Genomic DNA, 21,950 nt, shown 5'->3' on the forward strand with positions numbered 1-21,950 from the left:
GGTCTCGGTTTTGTTAATTCAAAAATGGCAGCTGTTATTTTCAAATGTTTGTCTTCATTTATTAATTTTGCTTGTCAAAACTAAATGAATTGACTGAATATATTTGGGGAAAGTTGTGAAGATATTTTTTCTTTTGTTTTGCTTTCTTTCTTTGGTCTTATTAAGCCTGTAATGTGTTTGGGCTGAGAAGGACTACATTTCCCAGAATGCTTTGCTTTCACCTCTGAGACTGATGTTCCCTTAAAGGGTCGCTGACATTTCATAGAACCAGCATACAAGCTCACCAAAAGTGCCTCTGTAACCCATGAAATGAACACTTCATGAAGTTTATTCATAGACGTTAATGTAGCCTGCTGTCATGTTCACGGCAATACCAGCCAATGATGTCTATCGCCTGCAAACCGTAGCAACACTTATCTTTAATCTGTTACCCTGAAATCTCTGTTTTCATCCATTTAAAGGAATGGTCCAGGTTCAAAACTATCAACAGTATCTGTGACGTGCTGGAAATAATACCGGATTTTGAACCTGAAACATTATTTTTCGTATAGAAAAGAAAACACTGGAAATCTTGCCAATGCAAACACCTGAATGTTTTTTATGTTTTGTCAGTAAATGGTCAAATCGTTCGAAGGTCTTGATCCCTTGAACCACAAACCCACGTGTCTCTCACATCCCTTTTTGTCTTCATACAGTCACAAATGTTGCTTTTCATCAAAATGAGGCTGAATCCCAAATTAAAAATATAAATAAGATAAAATATAATGAATCCCAATATATAGGGTTTCCTCATACACACACCTTATGACCAGTGATTTTCAATGACTTTCCCAGTTGTTCATGATTACTGGAGAAAGAATTTTAAAATCATTTTATAAAGATTATTGCACTCTTAAAGAGCCATTTATGAACCTGTTAACTGTCAACACCCTTTTTGAGCGTAGATCTGAACTTAAATGGCTGTAATTCATGATTTTCTTTTTGCAGATGACTGCAGGAAACACTTTTAAAATTATGGAAACATGTTTCCACAACTAAATAAAAAAAATTTAAAAAGGTAATTGCGACTTTTTATCTCACAATTCTGACTTTTTTCTCCAAATTCACCAGATTTAAACAGTCAGAATTCCATGATATAAAGTCAGAATTGCGCGATATAAAGTCAGAATTGTGTGATATAAAGTCAGAATTGTGTGATATAAAGTCAGAATTGCGCAATATAAAGTCAGAATTGCGCAATATAAAGTCAGAATTGCGCAATATAAAGTCAGAATTGTGCGATATAAAGTCAGAATTGCGAGTTATAAAGTCAGAATTGCGCGATATAAAGTCAGAATTGTGCGATATATAGTCAGATTTGCGAGTTATAAAGTCAGATTTGCGCGATATAAAGTCAGAATTGCTAGTTACAAAGTCAGAATTGCGAGTTATAAAGTCAGAATTCTGCGATATAAAGTCAGAATTGCGCAATACAAAGTCAGAATTGTGTGATATAAAGTCAGAATTGTGTGATATAAAGTCAGAATTGCGCAATATAAAGTCAGAATTGCGCAATATAAAGTCAGAATTGCGCAATATAAAGTCAGAATTGTGCGATATAAAGTCAGAATTGCGCAATATAAAGTCAGAATTGCGCAATATAAAGTCAGAATTGTGCGATATAAAGTCAGAATTGCGAGTTATAAAGTCAGAATTGCGCGATATAAAGTCAGAATTGTGCGATATAAAGTCAGATTTGCGAGTTATAAAGTCAGATTTGCGCGATATAAAGTCAGAATTGCTAGTTACAAAGTCAGAATTGCGAGTTATAAAGTCAGAATTCTGCGATATAAAGTCAGAATTGCGCGATATAAAGTCAGAATTGCGCAATACAAAGTCAGAATTGTGTGATATAAAGTCAGAATTGTGTGATATAAAGTCAAAATTGCGCAATATAAAGTCAGAATTGCGCAATATAAAGTCAGAATTGCGCAATATAAAGTCAGAATTGTGCGATATAAAGTCAGAATTGCGCAATATAAAGTCAGAATTGCGCAATATAAAGTCAGAATTGTGCGATATAAAGTCAGAATTGCGAGTTATAAAGTCAGAATTGCGCGATATAAAGTCAGAATTGTGCGATATAAAGTCAGACTTGCGAGTTATAAAGTCAGATTTGCGCGATATAAAGTCAGAATTGCTAGTTACAAAGTCAGAATTGCGAGTTATAAAGTCAGAATTCTGCGATATAAAGTCAGAATTGCGCGATATAAAGTCAGAATTGCGAGTTACAAAGTCAGAATTGCGAGTTATAAAGTCAGAATTGCGCAATATAAAGTCAGAATTGCGCGATATAAAGTCAGAATTGCGAGTTACAAAGTCAGAATTGCGAGATATAAAGTCAGAATTGCGAGTTACAAAGTCAGAATTGCGAGTTATAAAGTCAAAATTGCACGATATAAAGTCAGAATTGCGCGATATAAAGTCAGAATTGCGAGTTATAAAGTCAAAATTGCACGATATAAAGTCAGAATTGCGCGATATAAAGTCAGAATTGTGTTATAAAGTCAGAATTGTGTGATATAAAGTCAAAATTGCACAATATAAAGTCAGAATTGTGCGATATAAAGTCAGAATTACGTGATATAATCTCCGAATTCCGAGTCAGAATTGCGAGATGAAAAAGTCGCAATTATCTTTTTTTATTTTTTTAAACAAGCTTCCATAATTTTTGTGTTTTCTTTTGTAACTCACAATTCTGACTTTATATTGCAATTCTGAGAAAAAAGTCAGAATTGTGAGACAAAAGGTCGCAATTACCTTTTTTTTTTTCTGGTGGAAACAAGCTTCCAAAAAAAAAAAAAAAAATGGACTGAACTAAACATTTGTTTAATTTTATACAAACTATATTTTACAAAATAATTTGAATGCTAAAATTGCTATATAATTATGTCTAACCAAGTTGTGCTCTAAATTTGCAGTCAATATTACATGAAGATTTTAAAGAACCGTTTCCATTGTAACACAATGTCCAATTTCAAAACAGATTTCCCAGGGTGAATTTTGAGTGTTTAAGCTTTCGAATGATATGATGCAATAGGGAAAAAAAAGTCAATAAAAAAGCAGCGGGACATTGACAGTTAACAGGCAAACATTTTAGAGCTGTGCATAATAGCAAGAAATGATATTAACTGTAAAAATTATTTTGTTTTCCGTAGCTTTTCCAGCAATGGAAATCATTATTTTAAAATGACGAGTAGTTTCAACCTGGTTGAGTTAGACAATACCATAACGACAGTAACTTTTTATCACCCAAAGATAAGAATTTACCAATAATATTCATTAATTGTAGTTAAAAACAAACCATGTAACAGGATCCACTCACACTACAGCCTCCTGATTTTCTTCTGACTAAATATAGTCAACTATTGCCTCCACCTACCACAGATCACGGAAGATACGCTTTGCACTTCCATGTTGGCTTCGGTCTCACACAGATTAACACAGAGAGATCTTGGCTTTATCTAGAAAGGATGAAAACAGCACTTTGCCTTGGGAAGAAAATCTGCATGTGATTCAAAGCAAAATGATCGAAGCACTATGTAACTATTAGTTCTAGAAAATAATACGTCAATCAATGAAATGTCACTAAACATTGAGGATGATTTTTTTTCTCTCCCTTTGGTCCTTTGTGTTGGTTGTCTGTATTGTTCATATGCTCTCTTTTCCACAGAGAATCAATTAAAACTGCCTTTTTTAACAGAGCTAAATCCCTTCAGAAATCAAGGGATATGCCAGTATATGTTCAATATTTTGTGTAAAAAAAAAAAAAAAGAGAGAAAGAAAGAAAGAAAAAACAGTTATAAGATAAAGTGTTGTATTTTATATATAATAGAACATTTCAATATGGTAATGTCACTAATATATTTATTTACTAATATATTTATCCATTTTTGTCCAGGTCGGAGAAAATTTTTAAAATGTTATTTTCTCACTTTTTGGAATGATATTCTTTATGAAACGTACAGCTGCCATCATAGATGTATAAACCTGGCATCATTCCGATTGTATACAAATAAATTATTTTTAAATAAAAACACAGAGAATGTGGTGTTTGTTTTATTTTAATAGGAATTTCATTGTTAATAGTAACTATTTTGTTAGGCTGTTGGAAATTGTGCCAAACCAATATTTGAACAATAACTGACCTGTCTACAGATTTTCACATTTCTAAAGGTGAAAATAAGTGTTTTGAGTCGGTAGAAGTTTGTGTTTGTGGTGGTCAGCGGTGTTACAAGTAACTTGAGTTATGTAATCAGATTACTTTTTCAAGTAATTAGTAAAGTAACACACTACTTTTTCAATTTACAACAAAATATCTAAGTTACTTTTTCAAATAAGTAACGCAAGTTACTTTTTTTCAAATTTATTGACTGACAGCTCTCCTGTCTATGAAAATATTAAATTACACAAATATACTTTATGTATTTAATCTCATTTTATTAACCAATGTCTTTGCTGCTGACCTTCAATGATCCAATTCAACCATACTAATAAGCAAAAATTACTTTAGATTTAGAAATAAGAGTGTTTCTCCTGTATCCTGTTTTTCTCTAATTAAAGGGGACCTTTACAAAATGTAATAAAAGTCTCTGGTGTCTCCAGAATGTGTGTGTGAAGTTTCAGCTCAAAATCACCCACAGATCATTTATTATAGCTTGTCAAATTTGCCCCTATTTGGGTGTGAGCAAAAACACGCCGTTTTTGTGTGTGTCCCTTTAAATGCAAATGAGCTCCTGCTCCCGCCCCCTTTCCAGAAGAGGGCGGAGCTTTAACAGCTCAACAACAACAAAGCTGGAGAATCTCACGCAGCCAAAATGAGGATTGTCAGTAACGGTGTTCAGCCTTACACTGATCAAACCGGAGTCGACACTGATGGAGAGACTCAGGAAGAAGTTACAACTTTTAGACGTTTCTGAATGGTTAGTGGATAAATTGATGTAGTTGCTGTGGAGTTGATTCAACTCATCCACTAGCATGTGTCGTCATGTTCATCTTTTGTGTTGAATTGACCCTCGTTTGTGAAGCAGTCCGGCGTAAAAAGACGGCATGACAACAACACTCGACTACAACAACTCTTCCTCTTCTCTAAAGCAGCCCAACATGGCTCCGCCCCCTTTGTTGTGTGTTCTCGGATGGGGTTTGGGGTTTGTGATGTCACAAACCCAGGAAGAAGCTTGTTGTAGTCCCTACCAGCAGTTTGTTGTAGTCCTTAAAAAAGCGATTTCTGTAAAAGAAAATATCTCCCTTTGCATTGAACTTTGAGTGTCATAACTTTGCAGATGTTATTTATGCTCAACATTACACACTAACTAAAGTTAAAAAAGTGAAATCATAATCAACCACCCCTTTAAGAAGTTTGAGCTGCGCCCTCTACTGTACAGGTGGAAATATGCATTTCCTTCAACCTGAGGATTATTCATTTCACTTTTGGTGTGAAAGGGCCTTAATATTTGCCAAAAATACAACTTTTTTTGTTGTTAGAGCTGAAAGAAAAGTAACGCAAAAGTAATGTAATTAGTTACTTTTTTAGGGAGTAACACAATATTGTAATGCTTTACTTTAAAAAGTAACTTTCCCTAACACTGGTGGTCAAGCATCACTAATACTATTGTTTTAGTGATCTGCGCAAATCATGTGTATTATTGAGGAGAGCTGTGCCATTTCAGATGCATGATTATTATCTACTGCTCAAAAAAACAGGTTTTTATCATGAACATTGTATAAGCATTCATTTCATGCATCACTGATCAGAAGAAAGGCTCTCTGGAGCATGTGTAAACCACAAATCACATCCTTTGATTTTCCTGGCAAAAACGTCCTGAGTACTTTGTGTAAAAATCAGTCGACAGGCTTTCATAGACAACATAAAAAGCTAAGACAATTCTTATATATACATTTTTGTATATTTTAATTCAGGTAATGTTCATTTTATTTCAAGTAATGAATGTTTTTTATGGTTTTAGTTTTAGATTTAGTTAACTATAACAACGCTCATATTTCTTATAAAACTGTTTTGCAAAGTTTCCTCAAACCCATTTGACTCTGAATGTTTTATGTGGTGGATGTAGCTGAAGAACAATTAAGGAAATTGTGCGGATACATTATACGGTACATTCTTTATTGTTGCCCTGGACGTTCAGAGTTAATGGATGGTCTCATATTATTATTTCACTCCAGCACAAGGGCTTGTGAGTAAAGCATGTTCATGCCTTCGGGATGCCATGGCTCTCCGGTGTGAGCACAGTCAGGTTTCCTCTGGCGTCCTGGTCCTTCTCAATGGCCTCAAACAGAGATTTAAAGTTTCCAGCTCCAAAACCCTTGTGGATATGAAGACATGGTAGAATCACAGGTTTAATTGCGTTCTTATAATGGAGAGAAAAATGAGAATTAGACTCAGATAAAATATGTAATCAGCTGTCTGACTAGACTACACTGAAAATAAAATTTGGTGTAGCATCTACATCGAACCAGTTTTCACTCAGAAATTGGTAGTCAGTTTCACAAATAAATATAGCTGCAAGCAGCAATTCGGGGCCAAGCCCCAGAAGGGGCAGTAGCGCAATACGGAGCAGGAAGAGCAAAAACAGCAGAAATTGAATGTACATACAAAACAGCTGGTTCAGAAGGACAGGTGGAAATGAAATGAAAATCAATAGAAGTTCAGAGAATGAACAGGGAATGAACTAAAAACACTTGTATCTCATTCAAGAGGAATAAAGATTAGTACAATGCTTATTTGGATAAAAAAGGTATCAAAATGACTCATTACACACAATTGTATAAAGGCACCACACACGGGATTCGAACCCACAACCTCCGAGTCCAGTGTCCATTTCTCATCTCATTGCACACCTGCCGAAGTTCATTAGTTCATGTGAAAATGAACTCAAAATGAAGAATTTTTATAAAACTGCACTGAATGTTATATTTAATAACTACTTTAGATCATTCTGCAGCTCATCATGCTGTAGCGCAATACAGAGCAGGAAGAGGAAAAACAGCAGAAAATGAACAAACATGAAACAGCTGGTTCAGAATTACGGGCGAAAATGAACTCAGAATGTACATAAGCTTAGATGAAAATGAACACAGCATGAAACAAAAAGCATTTATTTCTAATCCAAGAGGCAGTAAAGGAATCAAAACACTATTTCATAAAACCGCTCCACCTGGGATTCGAACCCACTATCTTGGGGTGCAGAGCTCATCAGGTAACTGGCTTTACACATTGAGCTACTTGAGGATGCACATTCAACAATCTGTGGAAGAGAACTTTTAGTGTAAGAAAGAATTTACAAAAAAGCATTACTTAGCATGCTAACCATATTAGCATGCTAAGCTAACTTAATGCTAATGAAGCTCATGGTTAACTTGATAGCTGAAGAGCCACATTAAAGAGAATGACAACTGGTTAGCATGCTAAGCAATTAGCATGCTAAGCTAACTAGCATAAGACAACAAACACAAGCAAGGTCACATTCAGAGATGAATATCTTGGGAATGGTAGCGAATATCAAAAATCCGTTCAGTCATTTCTGTGCGGCTCGGTCCAAAGATCACCTGAGCTGATTTTGGACAAAATTGGACAAAAATTGTAGGAGGAGTAGTGAAAAAATGGAATACTGTACTTTTCAAAATGGCCACTACTGTACTGGGTGGAGTCTTAATGTAAGATATTGAATGTGATCAGTATGAAGAGAGGAATCAGTTGTATTGACATTCATTTTTCTGGAACAAAGGGTTCAAAAGTTATAACCTTTACAAAAGTGAATATTTGAACTGGTGGTGGCGCTATAGACTTAGTCCTAGATACTCCAAAGTTGGTCAAATTACTTTTAATTACTATCACTACAAGCATGCCAAATTTGATAATTTTCCTTCTTATGGTTCATTGATTACCATACAGGGGGAAGAAGAATAACTACGAATTTGGACATAAAGGAATTGCATGTGATAGCTTCAGATTAGACCAGTTTTAGGCAGAATGCCTAGAACAGACACAAGTTCTGCATCTTTTCCTGCCACAGTACCTCATGCGGTCTGGGCATGTGTCACACTGAGTTTCGAACCCACGATGCAGAGCATTCAAGATCCGTGGCGTAACACATTGAGCTAATCAGCCATGCAAGTTCATCAGTATGCTAAGCAGAGGTTTCAGTGTGAGAAAGAGTTCACAAAAAAAAAGCTTCATAGCATGTTAACCATATTAGTATGCAAAGTTATTTAATGCCAACTAAGTTTTGGTTAACCTGTTGACTGAAGACCACATTAGAAAGAATAGCAATAGTTTAGCATGCTAAGCAATTACTGTGCTAAGCTAACTAGCATAAGACAACAAACACAAGCAAGGTCACATTCAGAGATGAATATCTCGGAAATGGTAGTGAATATCAAAAATCTGTTCAGTCATTTCTGTGCGGCTCGGTCCAAAGATCATCTGAGCTGATTTTGGACAAAATTGACCAAAATTTGTAGGAGGAGTAGCGAAAAAACTGTTTTTCATTTACTTCAATACAGCAGACAGGTACATTTAAGGAAAATGACAAATGATACATTGTCGGAATCGGCATAAGCCAGGGAATAAAATGACATGAAGCATACACATTTTGGAAAGTGTTTTCAAAAGTTATAAGCGTTTTTGAAATAATCATTACATCTGTGGAACAGTAGGTGGCGCTGTGCTGAAACTTCTCAGGTACCTTCACGACCTTCTAAAGGTCATACATACCAATTTTTGTGAAGATATGTGAAATTGTTTAAAAGATATCGCAATTTATGACAAAATTCAAAATGGCGGACACGTGATTCATCCAATATTGACAGAATCAGTATCGTCGGATTCGGCATGATCCAAGGAATCCATAGACACCAAGATCTTGATTTTCTGACAAACTGTTCAAAAGTTATTTGCCAAAATAGCCATTTTTCATATCTCATGACCTGTAGGTGGCGCTGTTCCCAAGTTTGGCATAGACCCTCAGACCATGGTTCTGATGAAGGGTACCAATTTTTGTTTCGATTGCTCAAAGTTTGGCCGAGATACAGCCTCTATACTAATTTTGGGTCGACCTCGTTAACTTCATGACATCATAACCTTTGAACACAGATGAATAAAAAAAATCTGTTCAGTCATTTCTGTGCGGCTCAGACCAAAGATAATCTGATCAAAGATTGGACAAAATTGGACAAATTTTGAAGGAGGAGAAGCGAAAAAAAACAAATACTGTACTTTTCAAAATGGCCGCTACTGTAATGGGTGGAGACTTAATGTAAGAAGTTGAATAGCATCAGCATGAAGAGACGAATCAGATGAACTAAATTTAATTTTTCTATGACAAACAGTTCAAATGTTAAAACCGTTAGAATGTTGAAATTTTGAACTGGTGGTGGCGCTATAGAGTTGGTTCTAGAGACTCCAAATTTGGTCCAATCACTATTCATGAGCATCTCTACAACTGTGCCAAATTTCATCATTTTCTCATGTTCCGTTGATAGGGCTGCCATAGACTCCCATTCGGGAGGCAGAATAATAATAAAGGGAAAACGTACAATTACAATAGGGGCTACAGCCCCTTCGGGGCTTGGCCCCTAAATATAGCAGCGAGCAGCAATTATCAGGGTTCAAGCACTTTAAGGTCTTTAAGCAGTTACGCAAAACTGTATAATTTTAAGTTATAGCGCCACCTATAGTCCAATCTCCATAACATTTGGCATGGTTCTGTAGAATCACATACTACATGTGCTCACCTATTTTCGTGAAATTTTAAGTTTTCTTTTATGATTTATAGGTTTTTCAGAGTATTTTGCCATGCCCATTGCACACAAACCGTGAAGTTCAACTTTTTTTTGATAATTATTGATCTTCAGAGTCCACAGAATTGTACTGCACTGGTTTGGTTCCGATCTGGCGAAAAACCTTGGACTAGTTTGCAAAGGTAGTTTTTTTTTTTTTACATAATTGCTGTATTAAAGTTCTGTATATGTTGAAAATAAATGAAATAGTATTTTCTTATAAAACTTTTTTACCAAAAAAAAAAAAAAAAAAAATTTTTACCAACTCATCACTCTCCATTAACAACAAACCACAGTGTTTTGATTCTAACTGTTGGAGTCATTGGGTTCATTTTCTTGCTCCATTTAAACTTTTAAAGCACCACAAAGACAGTAAAGCCCTTTAATGAGGTTTAGACAGAAACGTCTTATCTTTAGGCATTTCCTTCACTTCACAAGCTTTAAAAATGCCCCTAATAAAACTATGGGCCTGTTCAAACAGGTTGTGAGAGCTCAGACTCAAACTCAATACTGTACTGTTTACTGTATCTCCATACAGACAACAAAACTTGTCAAAACTTTTCCCTGTTCCCAAAAGCACTTGTTATGAGCACTTAACCGAATCCTGCTGATATATCAAAATACTTTTATACATTTATACAAATACATTTTCAATACTTTCACTATTTCTTCTCATTTCCCTCCCTGTTGTAGCCTGTACTCTTCAAGAAAATCTTTGAAAATGTGTATTTTTACCACCTCTCGTGTTGTTGCCTAAATATTCTTCATTTATATTATTCCTCATTTGTATGTCATGTGAATATTTGCAATGTTTGTTGTGGTTTATTGTTGTTTATATGTGTTTTTTAAAGGGTTAGTTCACCAAAAAATGAAAATTCTGCCATCATTTACTCGCCCTCATGTTGTTCCAAACCTGTTCCAAACCTGTTCGTTCATATTTAGAACACAAATGAAGATATTTTTGATGAAATCTGAAAGATTTCTGTCCCTCCATTGAAAGTCTATTCATCCAAAACTCTGTATCAAAGCGGTGCACAATGGCGATTCACGAGCAATAAGTCAGTGGCTGCAGTTCACTTAACAGCCACCGGTGTCGCCAATTACAAGAGTTTCTGAATTCTACATGAGATCAGATGCAAAAGCCGCTAAATATACTTTGATGAAATTATTTGGTTCATCAAATACTTTCACTCCCAGCGTCAGCCCATTCAGAAATACCGGATCGTTGGCAGAAATCGTTAGACGCCACTTCCCTTTGTCAGCAAAAGCCTCTAAGTCCACCAAAGAACCAATTAGAAGAGGCGAATCGAGTCATATGATTTCAAGATGAAAGACAGTGTGTGTATGAGCCGCTTTCAATTGCAAGTATTTGTCATGTTTTGTCCAACGTTACACTTGCAATGACAGGATTTCACCGCTCCACTGATATTGATTTATTATACGATCTTTTTATAAATGTTTTGATGCGTCAAAGACTTTCAGTGGAGGGACAGAAAAAGACCTTCGTTTGTGTGAACAAATGTCTTACGGGTTTGGAATGACATGAGGGTGAGTAAATGATGACAAAATATATTCTTTTTTGGTCGGACTAGCCCTTTAATTAATTAAAAAAAAGCATCTGTGAAATGTAAATGCATGTTAATCTCAGACTCACAAAGTGGTTGTTCCTCTGGATGACCTCCAGGAAGAGCGTCGGTCTGTCCTGCACGGGTTTGGTGAAGATCTGTAGCAGGTAACCCTTATCGTCAAAGTCTACTAAGATTTTTAACTCCTGCATTGGATGATAAAACACAAGATTTCAATATGTGAAACATTCAAATGCATGCGTTTATTGAACAAAACATCATCATCCAAACGTGAATCTTGGTTTCTCTGACCTGCAGTGTTTTGAGGTCCTCCTTCACCTTGATCTTGGCCGTCTTGAGTTTCTGCCGTAAGATTTCATAGTAGTTATCAGGTGCAGACAGGAACTCCATCCCCCGAGCTCGAAGGTTCACGATCTGATTCGTCAGAAAAGAGTTTCATGCTTTCTATATTACTTTTTTCAATCTAAAATAACAGGAATGAAGTCATATTGAGAGGAGCCGTACAGCTTGGATGATGTTGGACGTGTTCAGGGCTATATGCTGCACTCCGGGTCCTCCGTTGTAGTCAATATACTCCTTTACAAATAGAAAAAAAGAGAATTATAGCAGTAATATGGACACTTACTACAGATTTCAAATTGTTGAATGTTTTAGTTAAAGGCGAAGTGTGTACCAGTAGTGGTGGCGACCAACTCCACCTGCCTAGATCTGCTATGGGATTTATGTAATTTACAACAGTAATATATATCTGTATATAGTAATAGATTTCAGTAATATATGTTTATAGTTAGAATTACAACTAATAATAATAATAATAATAACAATAAATATAGCTGCAAGCAGCCATTAAGGGGCCAAGCACAAAGAAGCAAGCAAGAACTAAAATCATCAATAAAATATAGAATTTGATTTCATATGCTTTATTATAGTCAGTGGCAATTAAATTTTTTGTTCAATTATAGCGCCACCAAGAGGCACAATCCCGCCACTTTTTTATGTGTTCCCATAAATGTGTCAAATTTGGTGAAAATATCTATTTTCATTTAGGAGATATAGACGTACATAAAAAATGACCAATGCATGACTTTGATTGCATTTTTTTTTTTTTTGTCACTTATTATCATAATTTTGGCATTTGGGCTTTAACATGTAGCCAACGACCTGTTTCTGAATTTCCTATGGTGGTTTTGTCTCGATTTGACGGTTTTGAAGATATTCGCGAACATTGTTTTAATGTTAAATCGCAACGTTGCACAAACCTTGGCAAAACTTAGCACGTTAGATATTGTTGGACTTGGCAAGGATTCAGGAATCTTAGGAGATGACTCCCGTGAAAATGTCAACCACATCAAAAGTTATGAGCATAGGAACATTTAGGTGGCGCTGTCTCGAAACTTCTCAGGGTCCTTCAGGGCATCGTGCTAATGACCCATACCGAGTTTCATAATGATATGCTAATGCGTTAAAAATACAGCCTTTTGCTACAAAACGCAAAATGGCCGATATGATAAAATTTGACATCATTCAACTTGGCATGCTGCCCTGAATCTAACAAGACCAGTTTTATATTTTTTGGCCAAACCATTTGGAAGTTATAAGCAAAATAGCTATTTAGCTATCTCCGGACCAGTAGGTGGCGCTCTACCGAAAAGCAGCATGTAGCCTGAGGTCATGCTTGTGATGACATGTACCAAGTTTGGTCAGAATAAGCTTAAAGCATTGCGGAGATAGAGCCTCACGCTCAGTTTGGCGTGCTCTTCTTCAAATTTGTTTGCGCGTTATTCGAGAATGGTTATTTTAATCAAAAAGGTTTTGATAACCTTTTGCCAGCATAGTCTGGAGATCATCTGATTTGATTTTCATGACAATTGGAGCAACCTTCTAGGAGTAAGTTCGAAAAAGTAGTATTTTTGGCAGGAAAAGTTTCATGACAGAAAATGACGTCATTGGGTGCAATCAAATCACATTGAATCTGTATTGTATTTCTAACCCTTACGGTTCAAAAGTTATTAGCATAAAGATGAGTGAAACTTTGGACAAGTGGTGGCGCTAGAGACACCAAATTTGCTGTAGTTAATGTTGGGACTGTCCTTTGTCAGTGTGCCAAATTTCCCACAAGCGGTTTTATGGGCTGCCATAGACTCCCAGAGCGGAAGAAGAAGAATGCCGACGGATACAATAGGCACCAATAGCTGGAAATATTGTGAATCCCGGACCTAAATCAACAAAAACTGAAATATATACACAAAGTTTGATGATTTCTAGGGATCTGCTGGAAGAACCTGGATTTGTGATTTCTTTTTCCCGATTGCTGGTTCATTAATGGGCATCTTGATGGTTTCCTCATAATTCGTAACTACGATGGATCTGAGAGCGCTGTACTCGGTGTGGATCTGTTTATCATCGATGGACCAGAACCGGTGGAACAGCAGACACTTCTGGTACCTGCAGAAAAAGAGACGGAGAGAACGTGTTATTTTGCCAATGACATTTCCACGAATTTGTCTTATTGATTTGTTTGTTGGGTGTGTGACCCTCACCAGTCCGATACTGGCACCATTTTATCATCTGGCTGGTTTCCCACAATGTGATCGATGAAGCTTAAATGTCCCGGTGGCCTGTTGCCAGAGAGAGAAAACCATGAGGATAAAGTCATTTGTGAGGAGTTTCACGTTTTTGAAGGCCTGCAACTGAACATGCTTCTGGCTTCAGACTATAGTTGCACTTGAACATACATTTACGCTCACGTTATAAAAACATTGTTTCTGAAGGTTCTTTGCACGTTCAAAACGTTATGCAAACATTAAGGGAACATTCCATTGTGCAAACATCACGAGAATGTTACTTTTGAACGTTCTCTGAAACATCCAACTGAAACATTCACTAAAAAACGTCTCATGAACATTATTAAAGACCAGATAACTTTGAATAAACGTTGTATTAACGTTATTAGCTGACCAACATTAGCTGAAGCTCTGAGATTGGTGGATTCACAGTAAAATCACTCACAGTTTTGGTAACAGAGGGTCTCTGAACAGCGGCTCCTGGTATCCTGGCAGAAACAAACCTTTATACGCTCCCATGTACTCAACAAATGTGTGTGTCGTGTCTCCGTACTGCAAAACACGACATCAGGTATATCATAAGTGTGCTCCAAGCTCGAGCTTTAAAGTAAGTGTATGTCTGTAAAAACACATGTTGGCTTTCTCTCTGACTTACAGTTTGAATTATGGCGTATTTGACTTTGCCGCCTGAATCCTGCTCCACCCATGGCTCTCTGACGATCACCGCTCCTCTCTCTTTGGCTTTCTGGGAACACAAACACACATTTATTCCAATTAAGCCCCCTTCAAGGTAAATCAATTCACTGTTGAATATACTGTATACTTAGTGCAAAAGGATGCTTTATGCAGCGATACTTTTGTTTTTATCTTATTCCATGTTTTTGAGAATATTTTTGTGCATTTTTTTGCATATTTTTTCACATTTAGCCCCATTTTAACCCTCAAATTCTCATTATAATGCAAAAAACCTCATCCTGTTACCCTTAAAATTGATTAATAAGTGACGTGTGAATTACGCAAGGATACTTTAGTTTTTATGTTATTCAATGTTTCTGAGATTTTTTTTTTTTTTGCATTGTGATATTTTTTAACATTTAACCCCATTTTATCCCTCAAATTCTCATTATTGTAATGCAAAAAAAAACTCCTCCTGTTAACCTTAAAATTTTATTAATAAGTGTGATCATGCAAGGATACTTTTGTTTTTATTGTATTCCATGGAAATTTGAGATTTTTTTTTTGTTTTTTGCATTGTGATACTTTTTTTACATTTAACCCCCTTTTTAACCCTCAATATATATATATATAATACATTACTATACGCTAATACTAATGTGTGTGTGTGTGTGTGTGTGTATGTGTATATATATATATATATATATATATATATATATATATATATATATATATATATATATTAATGTTTTTAAAAGAAGTTTCATCTGCTCACCAAGGCTACATTTATTTAATTAAAAATACAGTAAAAACAGTAATATTGTGAAATATTATTACAATTTAAAATAACTGTTTTCTATTTGAATATATTTGACAAAGTAATTTATTCCTATGATGCAAAGCTGAATTTTCAGCATCGTTACTCCAGTCTTCAGTGTCACATGATCCTTCAGAAATCATTCTGATATGATGATCTGCTGCTCAAGAAACATTTAATGTGTACAACTGTACAAAATATTTGTGTACAATATTTTTTTCAGGATTATTTGATGAATAGAAAGTTCAAAAGAAATCTGAAATCTAATCTTTTGTAACATTATAAATGTCTTTACTGCCACTTTTGATTGATTTAATGCATCCTTGCTGAATAAAAGTATTCATTTCTTTAATTTCTTTTCAAAAAAATAAAAATTAAAATTCTCACTGACCCCAAACTTTTGAACGGTAGTGTATAATGCTACAGAAGCTTTGTATTTCAGATAAATGCTGTTCTTTTGAACTTTCTATTCATCAAGGAATCCTGAAAAAAAAAGTGCACAACTGTTTTCAACATTGAAAATAATAATAAATGTTTCTTGAGCAGCAAATCATCATATTAGAATGATTTCTGAAGGATCATGTGACACTGAAGACTGGAGTAATGATGCTGAAAATTCAGCTTTGATCACAGGAATAAATTACTTTGTCAAATATATTTAAATAGTACACAAATATTTTAAATTGTAGTAATATTTCACAATATTACTGTTTTTTACTGTATTTTTAATTAAATAAATGTAGCCTTGGTGAGCAGACGAAACTTATTTTAAAAACATTAAAAATCTTAGTGCTTCCAAACTTTTGGACTGTACTGTGTATATATATATATATATATATATATATATATATATATATATATATATATATATATATATATATATGGTCCAGTTATCATTTTGGAAATAAATGTTGCATTTTTTAACCTGTTAGCGTTCCACTGTACCGCCCGGTACACATGCCTTTCAAAATAGATCAAAACCATGCACATACTGGTTCAAGAACGGCATGCAATTTACTTTAGGTATGTCTTTTTTAAGCGTTTTAGGCAAAAAAGGAGTTCATTTCATTTTCATGACTTAACTTTAGGTTAATGTCTTAACTTTTGACAGTCTGATCAAAACAGACATTTCAAAAGCACAAACATGAGTAAGTATTAGCCATAGGTCTGATGAACTCACAGTTTTATCACTGCAGGAATAGCAAGAGTGACATGGTTGTATGAAAACTTTGACAAGCACACTTGACTGGTTATTTGATCTGACTCAAAAAGGATTTTTTGCACAAAAAAAAAGGATAAAACATGCAAAATAAACTTTTATTTTGAGATGATAACTGGACACCCTCACTAAATGTCAATAATGTAGCAAACTACTGTCTGAAACACAGTACAACATTTATACTATGTATTATATTCTGAACACAGCCACTGACATACAAGATTTACCTTGACTAAAAAGTCACAGTCTTCCACTTGAAATGCGATGTCTTTCACTCCGTCTCCATGTTTTATAAGATGCTCCCCCATTTCTGTGAAGGGAGAGGCTGGTGAGCACTTTTGGTCTTATCTTGATTTTCTCTACATAAATGTGTTATATATATATATATATGTATTGCGATATTCATTTCATGACAGTTAAACCCATTTAAAAAAAAAAAATCCAGCTGTAATTCTCATTTTCTTAATGAAAAATATAATGCATAATTTTTTTTCATAATTTTTATATGGCCTGGAAAGATTTACTTCACACTAGAATGTTTAAAAAATAAATGAAATGGTTCATACCCTCATTTCCAGGGTTCAGAGCAGACTCGAAGACGAATATTATCTGTGAAAAGAACAAATACTTTTGAAATGAATGTGGATTTTTGATTTTTAGAATGTTTCTATCATCGGAATGGTACGAAACATGATAAAGGTTTTGGCACTTGCTATATGAACACACACACAAAAATCATGGACATGATTCGAAAAGGTTAAACGGACCTGAAAAAAAAGTCACACTTGTTCTCCTCGCCATCAAAAATGACCACACTGGAAATGAATGTGAAGCTAATTTCATCTAGTGGAAGCGTTTGGTACTGCGGCCAAACTAAATTTTACTGAAAGCTCATTTTTTGAGATATCAACCTCAAATTTGGAACACAATTGTCTTGCAGTTTTTGAGTAAAACATGTTTTGGCAAATATATGTATTTCATAGTAGAAATGAAAATAGTATTTTTGTGCATCTTCTATAACTTTTTTTTAAAATTCACTCTTTTCACTTCCACAATAATCTGCCAAGTGTCTTCTTTAAAGTCTGTTCTCCAAAGCATTCAATATTTACCACAGTTTAAGTTCAGGTCTATGCACAAAAGTGAATAAATGGATTATAACTACAGCATAAATATATTTAGTAGCATAAAACCCCCTAAAAATACAATATATCTAACATAAAACATCATCAAATTAATTAACAAATTAAAGAAGGTCCTTTATTTCTGGTCATTTCAGGAGATGAAATGAATGGTTGTATGAAGTGTGTGTAGTTCAGATGCTGTGTTGTGTGTGCTGATGTCATGTGTGTATTCATCCTCGACACACACACCTTGTCCTGTCTGATGGCATGAGACACCACCTCCCTGCTGCCCGTCTCCAGACCCTTATATGCCAACAGCTCGAAGCCAAACTTATCGCAGTAGAACACCGCGGCCTAGATGAACGAGAAAAAAGACAAATGCTCTCTGAGTGTTTAAAAACCCATATCAATCTATTTCATTCTTATCTAGACCTATCTGTTCCTATATAAATAAACTTGACTTGCATTAGTAACTTTCACCAACAGTGCTAATGATAAAGTATGTTTATGAGAAATAATTAAAAGTGAATCCATAAAATGATCCCATTATGGAACCCCTGAAAGGTTCAAAATATGAAGCACCAGATGGAACCTTACAGGGTTCTATATAGAACCTTTTTTAAAAAATGTAACAAGACAAAATATACCATTAGTGGTACAAACTATTGGTCAACTGTGTTAATATGTAAACCTATTTCACAGATCAGACGAGATGAACTATTGCATCACTCTGAGATTAAGATCACATTATTGATTACATCTTCAGAGAAGCGTTCGTCATCTGCATTATGGACGTTTCTCTGATCCTCCATGCTCTCCATACAACAATTATTAAAGTGTATATAATATTATCCTTTAGTTGAATTTCATGCCGCTTTAAAATAAGTGAAAGCTACTTTGTTACAATCAAATTGTCAACAAATGTATATTCATATTATGAAATGCTTTCATTCAAACCTTTAACTGAGCCTCAAAGCATCTTTACTAAGATATCCGACACAAAACTATCTTATTTTATTGAGAGAAAGTGAAAAATTATCATGTTTTAATTTCAAATTACTGTAAACCATCAAAATACAGTCATTACTGCTTTCAGTTTAGATATTTTAGTAAATCAAGTTGAAGTAAATGGTTCTAGTTTTATAACTATGGTAACAGATTCGACTCACCTGTTTGGCGTTTCCCACCCAGAACTTCACATGGTGAAACTTTAAAAATTTCCCTTTCTCTGGCTGCAATAGAAAAAAAACAACAACATAAAAATCCATGAAATATATATTTACCAAAATAAGCTTTTACATAATTTTGTTATAATTTAAAACTGTCATGTTACCTTCTCTCCTTTGTCAGTGTATGAAGTCTAAAGAGAGAACAGAGATCATTTCATATTTCTAAACGAGTTTTCAGACAATGATACATTCATACATTAAATGATACAAACATTCTGAAATAGAACTTTCTCCAGACTGAGAGACGTCTTTTGTGTCTTAACTTTACAGAGACAGTCAGAAAATTAACTTTAGAAGACTTTATGACAAGACAATTTGCACTTTTAAAGTTTAAGGTTTTTATTGGCATTGATGATTCCATGAAGAACCTTTAACATGAATGAAAATATGGTCTAAATGTTTGCTTGCTTACCATGTTGAAGTACTTGGTGGAGTTAGGCGGTCAGAAGAGCTCTGGTGTGTGCATTGACCTGCTGTTTTATGTGCGCTGGTGACTGGAGCTCAGGTTCAACACCCCTTCAGGCTCATCCAGCCAAAAGCGCGTTTGCACACACACCCTCTCACAGCGGCGCAGCACAGCAGCCGAAGCGCACATCTGTATTGCTTAAAGGAAGTAAATAGTTTGATGTATTTTATCTGCTAGCGCAAACAAACTGTGACACTTAAAGTGATGTTCAACTTCCCCTTAAAGGGTTCACTAAAAAAAATGTCTGCAATTAATTACTCACCCTCATGTCGTCATTAAGACCTTCGATCATCTTCAGAACACAACTTAAGTTATTTTTTGATGAAATCCAAGAGGTTTTTTTATCCTCAATAACGAAATTGACACATTCAAGGTCTGGAAATATAGTAAAAACATCATTAAAATCATCAACGTGAGGTTCAACCTTAATGTTATGAAGTGACGAGAATACTTTTTGTGTGCAAAAACAAAACAAAAATAATGACTTTATTCAACAAATTCGTCTGTTGACAACGCAGTTCAGCACTTCCGTGTTTACGTCCGAACGCCAACTTATTATTGGCCGACGCATGCTCACGTTAACAGGCGTCGGCCAATAGTGAGTTGGCATTCTGACACAGAACCCGGAAGCGCTGCAATGAAAATAGCATAGGAGAATGACAGGGGAGAGAGGAATTTTTTTTAATAAAGTCATTATTTTGTGTTTTTGTGCACAAAATGTATTCTCGTCGCGTCATAACATTAAGGTTGAACCAGTCAATTCGACTGTTTTAATGATGTTTTTTACTAGGACTTTGAATGTGTTCATTTCATTGCTTTCTATTGAGGATAAAAAAAACAAACATTGGATTTCATCTTAATTTGTGTTCTGAAGATGAACGAAGGTCTTACGGGTGTGGAAACGACATGAGGGTGAGTAATAAATGACAGAAATTTCATTTTAACACAATATTGCTGAAAATAGTACTTATATAACCTAGCAGGCTACTGAATTACCATATTCATATAGTGTTTTATCAACATGATGCATGTCCAAAAACATGGGTTTGTCTTTCAGCAGTGTCATGAAATGCACTGTTGTTTTCTCCCATCTCATATTTTTTCCTTTGCTATGTCCCTTTAGGGGCTCCGTATGACATATATGAGCATAGTGGAAAATGTGGGTTGCATACAAGTAATATAAATTCAAATATGATTTACATTTATTCTGGGATTGTGAAGTACCTTGATATGTACACTAGAGGGCGTCATTGAATCATTACATGATTCCCTCTATGAAGCTTCTAGAAACTAGAAATCTGACATTGAAATATTGACATTGTTTTTTTGTACGGATCACAGAAGTGATTTACACTGATTCCCTTTCCAGCTTAATTTGGTCATAAAAAAAACCCAAGGCTAATAAATCATGTTTCTTTAGAAATGATCATCTGACTGGATAGTAATATGATAACGTAAAGCAAAAGGGCAGATATCAAATGAAGAAACCTGAGTTCATCAGACAGAACATTCAGGTACTTTTACATGATGATTAAAAAGGAAGTGTTTTCTAGAATAGGCCTAATGCCAAAAATAATGATTGTGTTTGAGCTGTTAGAGGTGCAGGTGATATGACGGTTTGCTTTAGTTTAAAGGGATAGTTCACCCAAAAATGAAAATTCTGTCATCATTTACTCACACTTGTTGTTCCAAACTTGTATTCTTTCTTGTGTTGAACACAAAATAATATATTTTGATAAATGTTGGTAATCACATTTGACTTCTATAGTAGGATAGTCAATGTCACCATTCTTCAAAAAATCTTCAGTGGAAGAAAGAAACTCATTTTTGGGTGAACTATCCCTTTAAGACAGACAGAATAAGAAAGTGTTTTTTGACCTCATCTTTAAGGACACTGAAAGACTAAACTGCCTTGACCCAGTAAAGTGTATGTTTCATCATCACGACTATGTATGAAAAAAGAGGTGAGAAGTCATATGACTGATAAGAAGACCAGAAATGCTGAAGTAGTTGGGGGCGGGACTCCGCTGAACCAATCAGAAGCCAGCACTCTTTACTATATCAGTGACACAGGTTATGAGACACTTGAATGAAATAATGTTAGAAGATTGAATCTTAAAGGGTTCTGTCAGGTGTTTCATAAAGAAACTCATCATGGGACCATTTTATGGATTTACTTTCAGTTAATTACTTTTGTTAGAATTAATTTGATCTTAACTAAATGTTATGAATTAAACAGCTCGTAAACATGCTTTATAATTAGAAAACTCTTTCAACATGAACGTATTATGCTGAGTCAAGGACACTAGAGTTCTACACTGGGTTAAAAATAACCCAAGTTTGGTTAAATATGGACAAACCCAGTGATTGGGTTATTTTGAACCAGCGGTTGGGTTAAATGTTTGCCTAACCTGTTGGTAGTTTTATTTAACTCAACTA

General features: G+C 34.9%; 1 protein-coding gene across 1 annotated transcript; it reads right to left on the bottom strand.

Annotated features, from left to right (window-relative positions):
- Positions 1-6,078: 6,078 nt before the first annotated feature.
- Positions 6,079-19,554, bottom strand: hpda (4-hydroxyphenylpyruvate dioxygenase a). Its single transcript, XM_067407676.1, has 14 exons — positions 19,458-19,554; positions 19,150-19,176; positions 18,986-19,048; positions 18,066-18,170; positions 17,262-17,304; positions 16,923-17,005; positions 14,640-14,729; positions 14,430-14,536; positions 13,961-14,038; positions 13,703-13,865; positions 11,925-11,996; positions 11,712-11,834; positions 11,489-11,605; positions 6,079-6,359 (listed from the first exon to the last, which is right to left on the bottom strand). Exons 1-14 carry the CDS (start codon positions 19,458-19,460, stop codon positions 6,246-6,248), a joined length of 1,188 nt encoding a protein of 395 aa, XP_067263777.1. The 5' UTR covers positions 19,461-19,554; the 3' UTR covers positions 6,079-6,245.
- Between the last annotated feature and the right edge of the window lie 2,396 nt (positions 19,555-21,950).

The sequence above is a fragment of the Chanodichthys erythropterus genome, chromosome 13, assembly GCF_024489055.1.
Source record: "Chanodichthys erythropterus isolate Z2021 chromosome 13, ASM2448905v1, whole genome shotgun sequence".
Taxonomy (NCBI): domain Eukaryota; kingdom Metazoa; phylum Chordata; class Actinopteri; order Cypriniformes; family Xenocyprididae; genus Chanodichthys; species Chanodichthys erythropterus.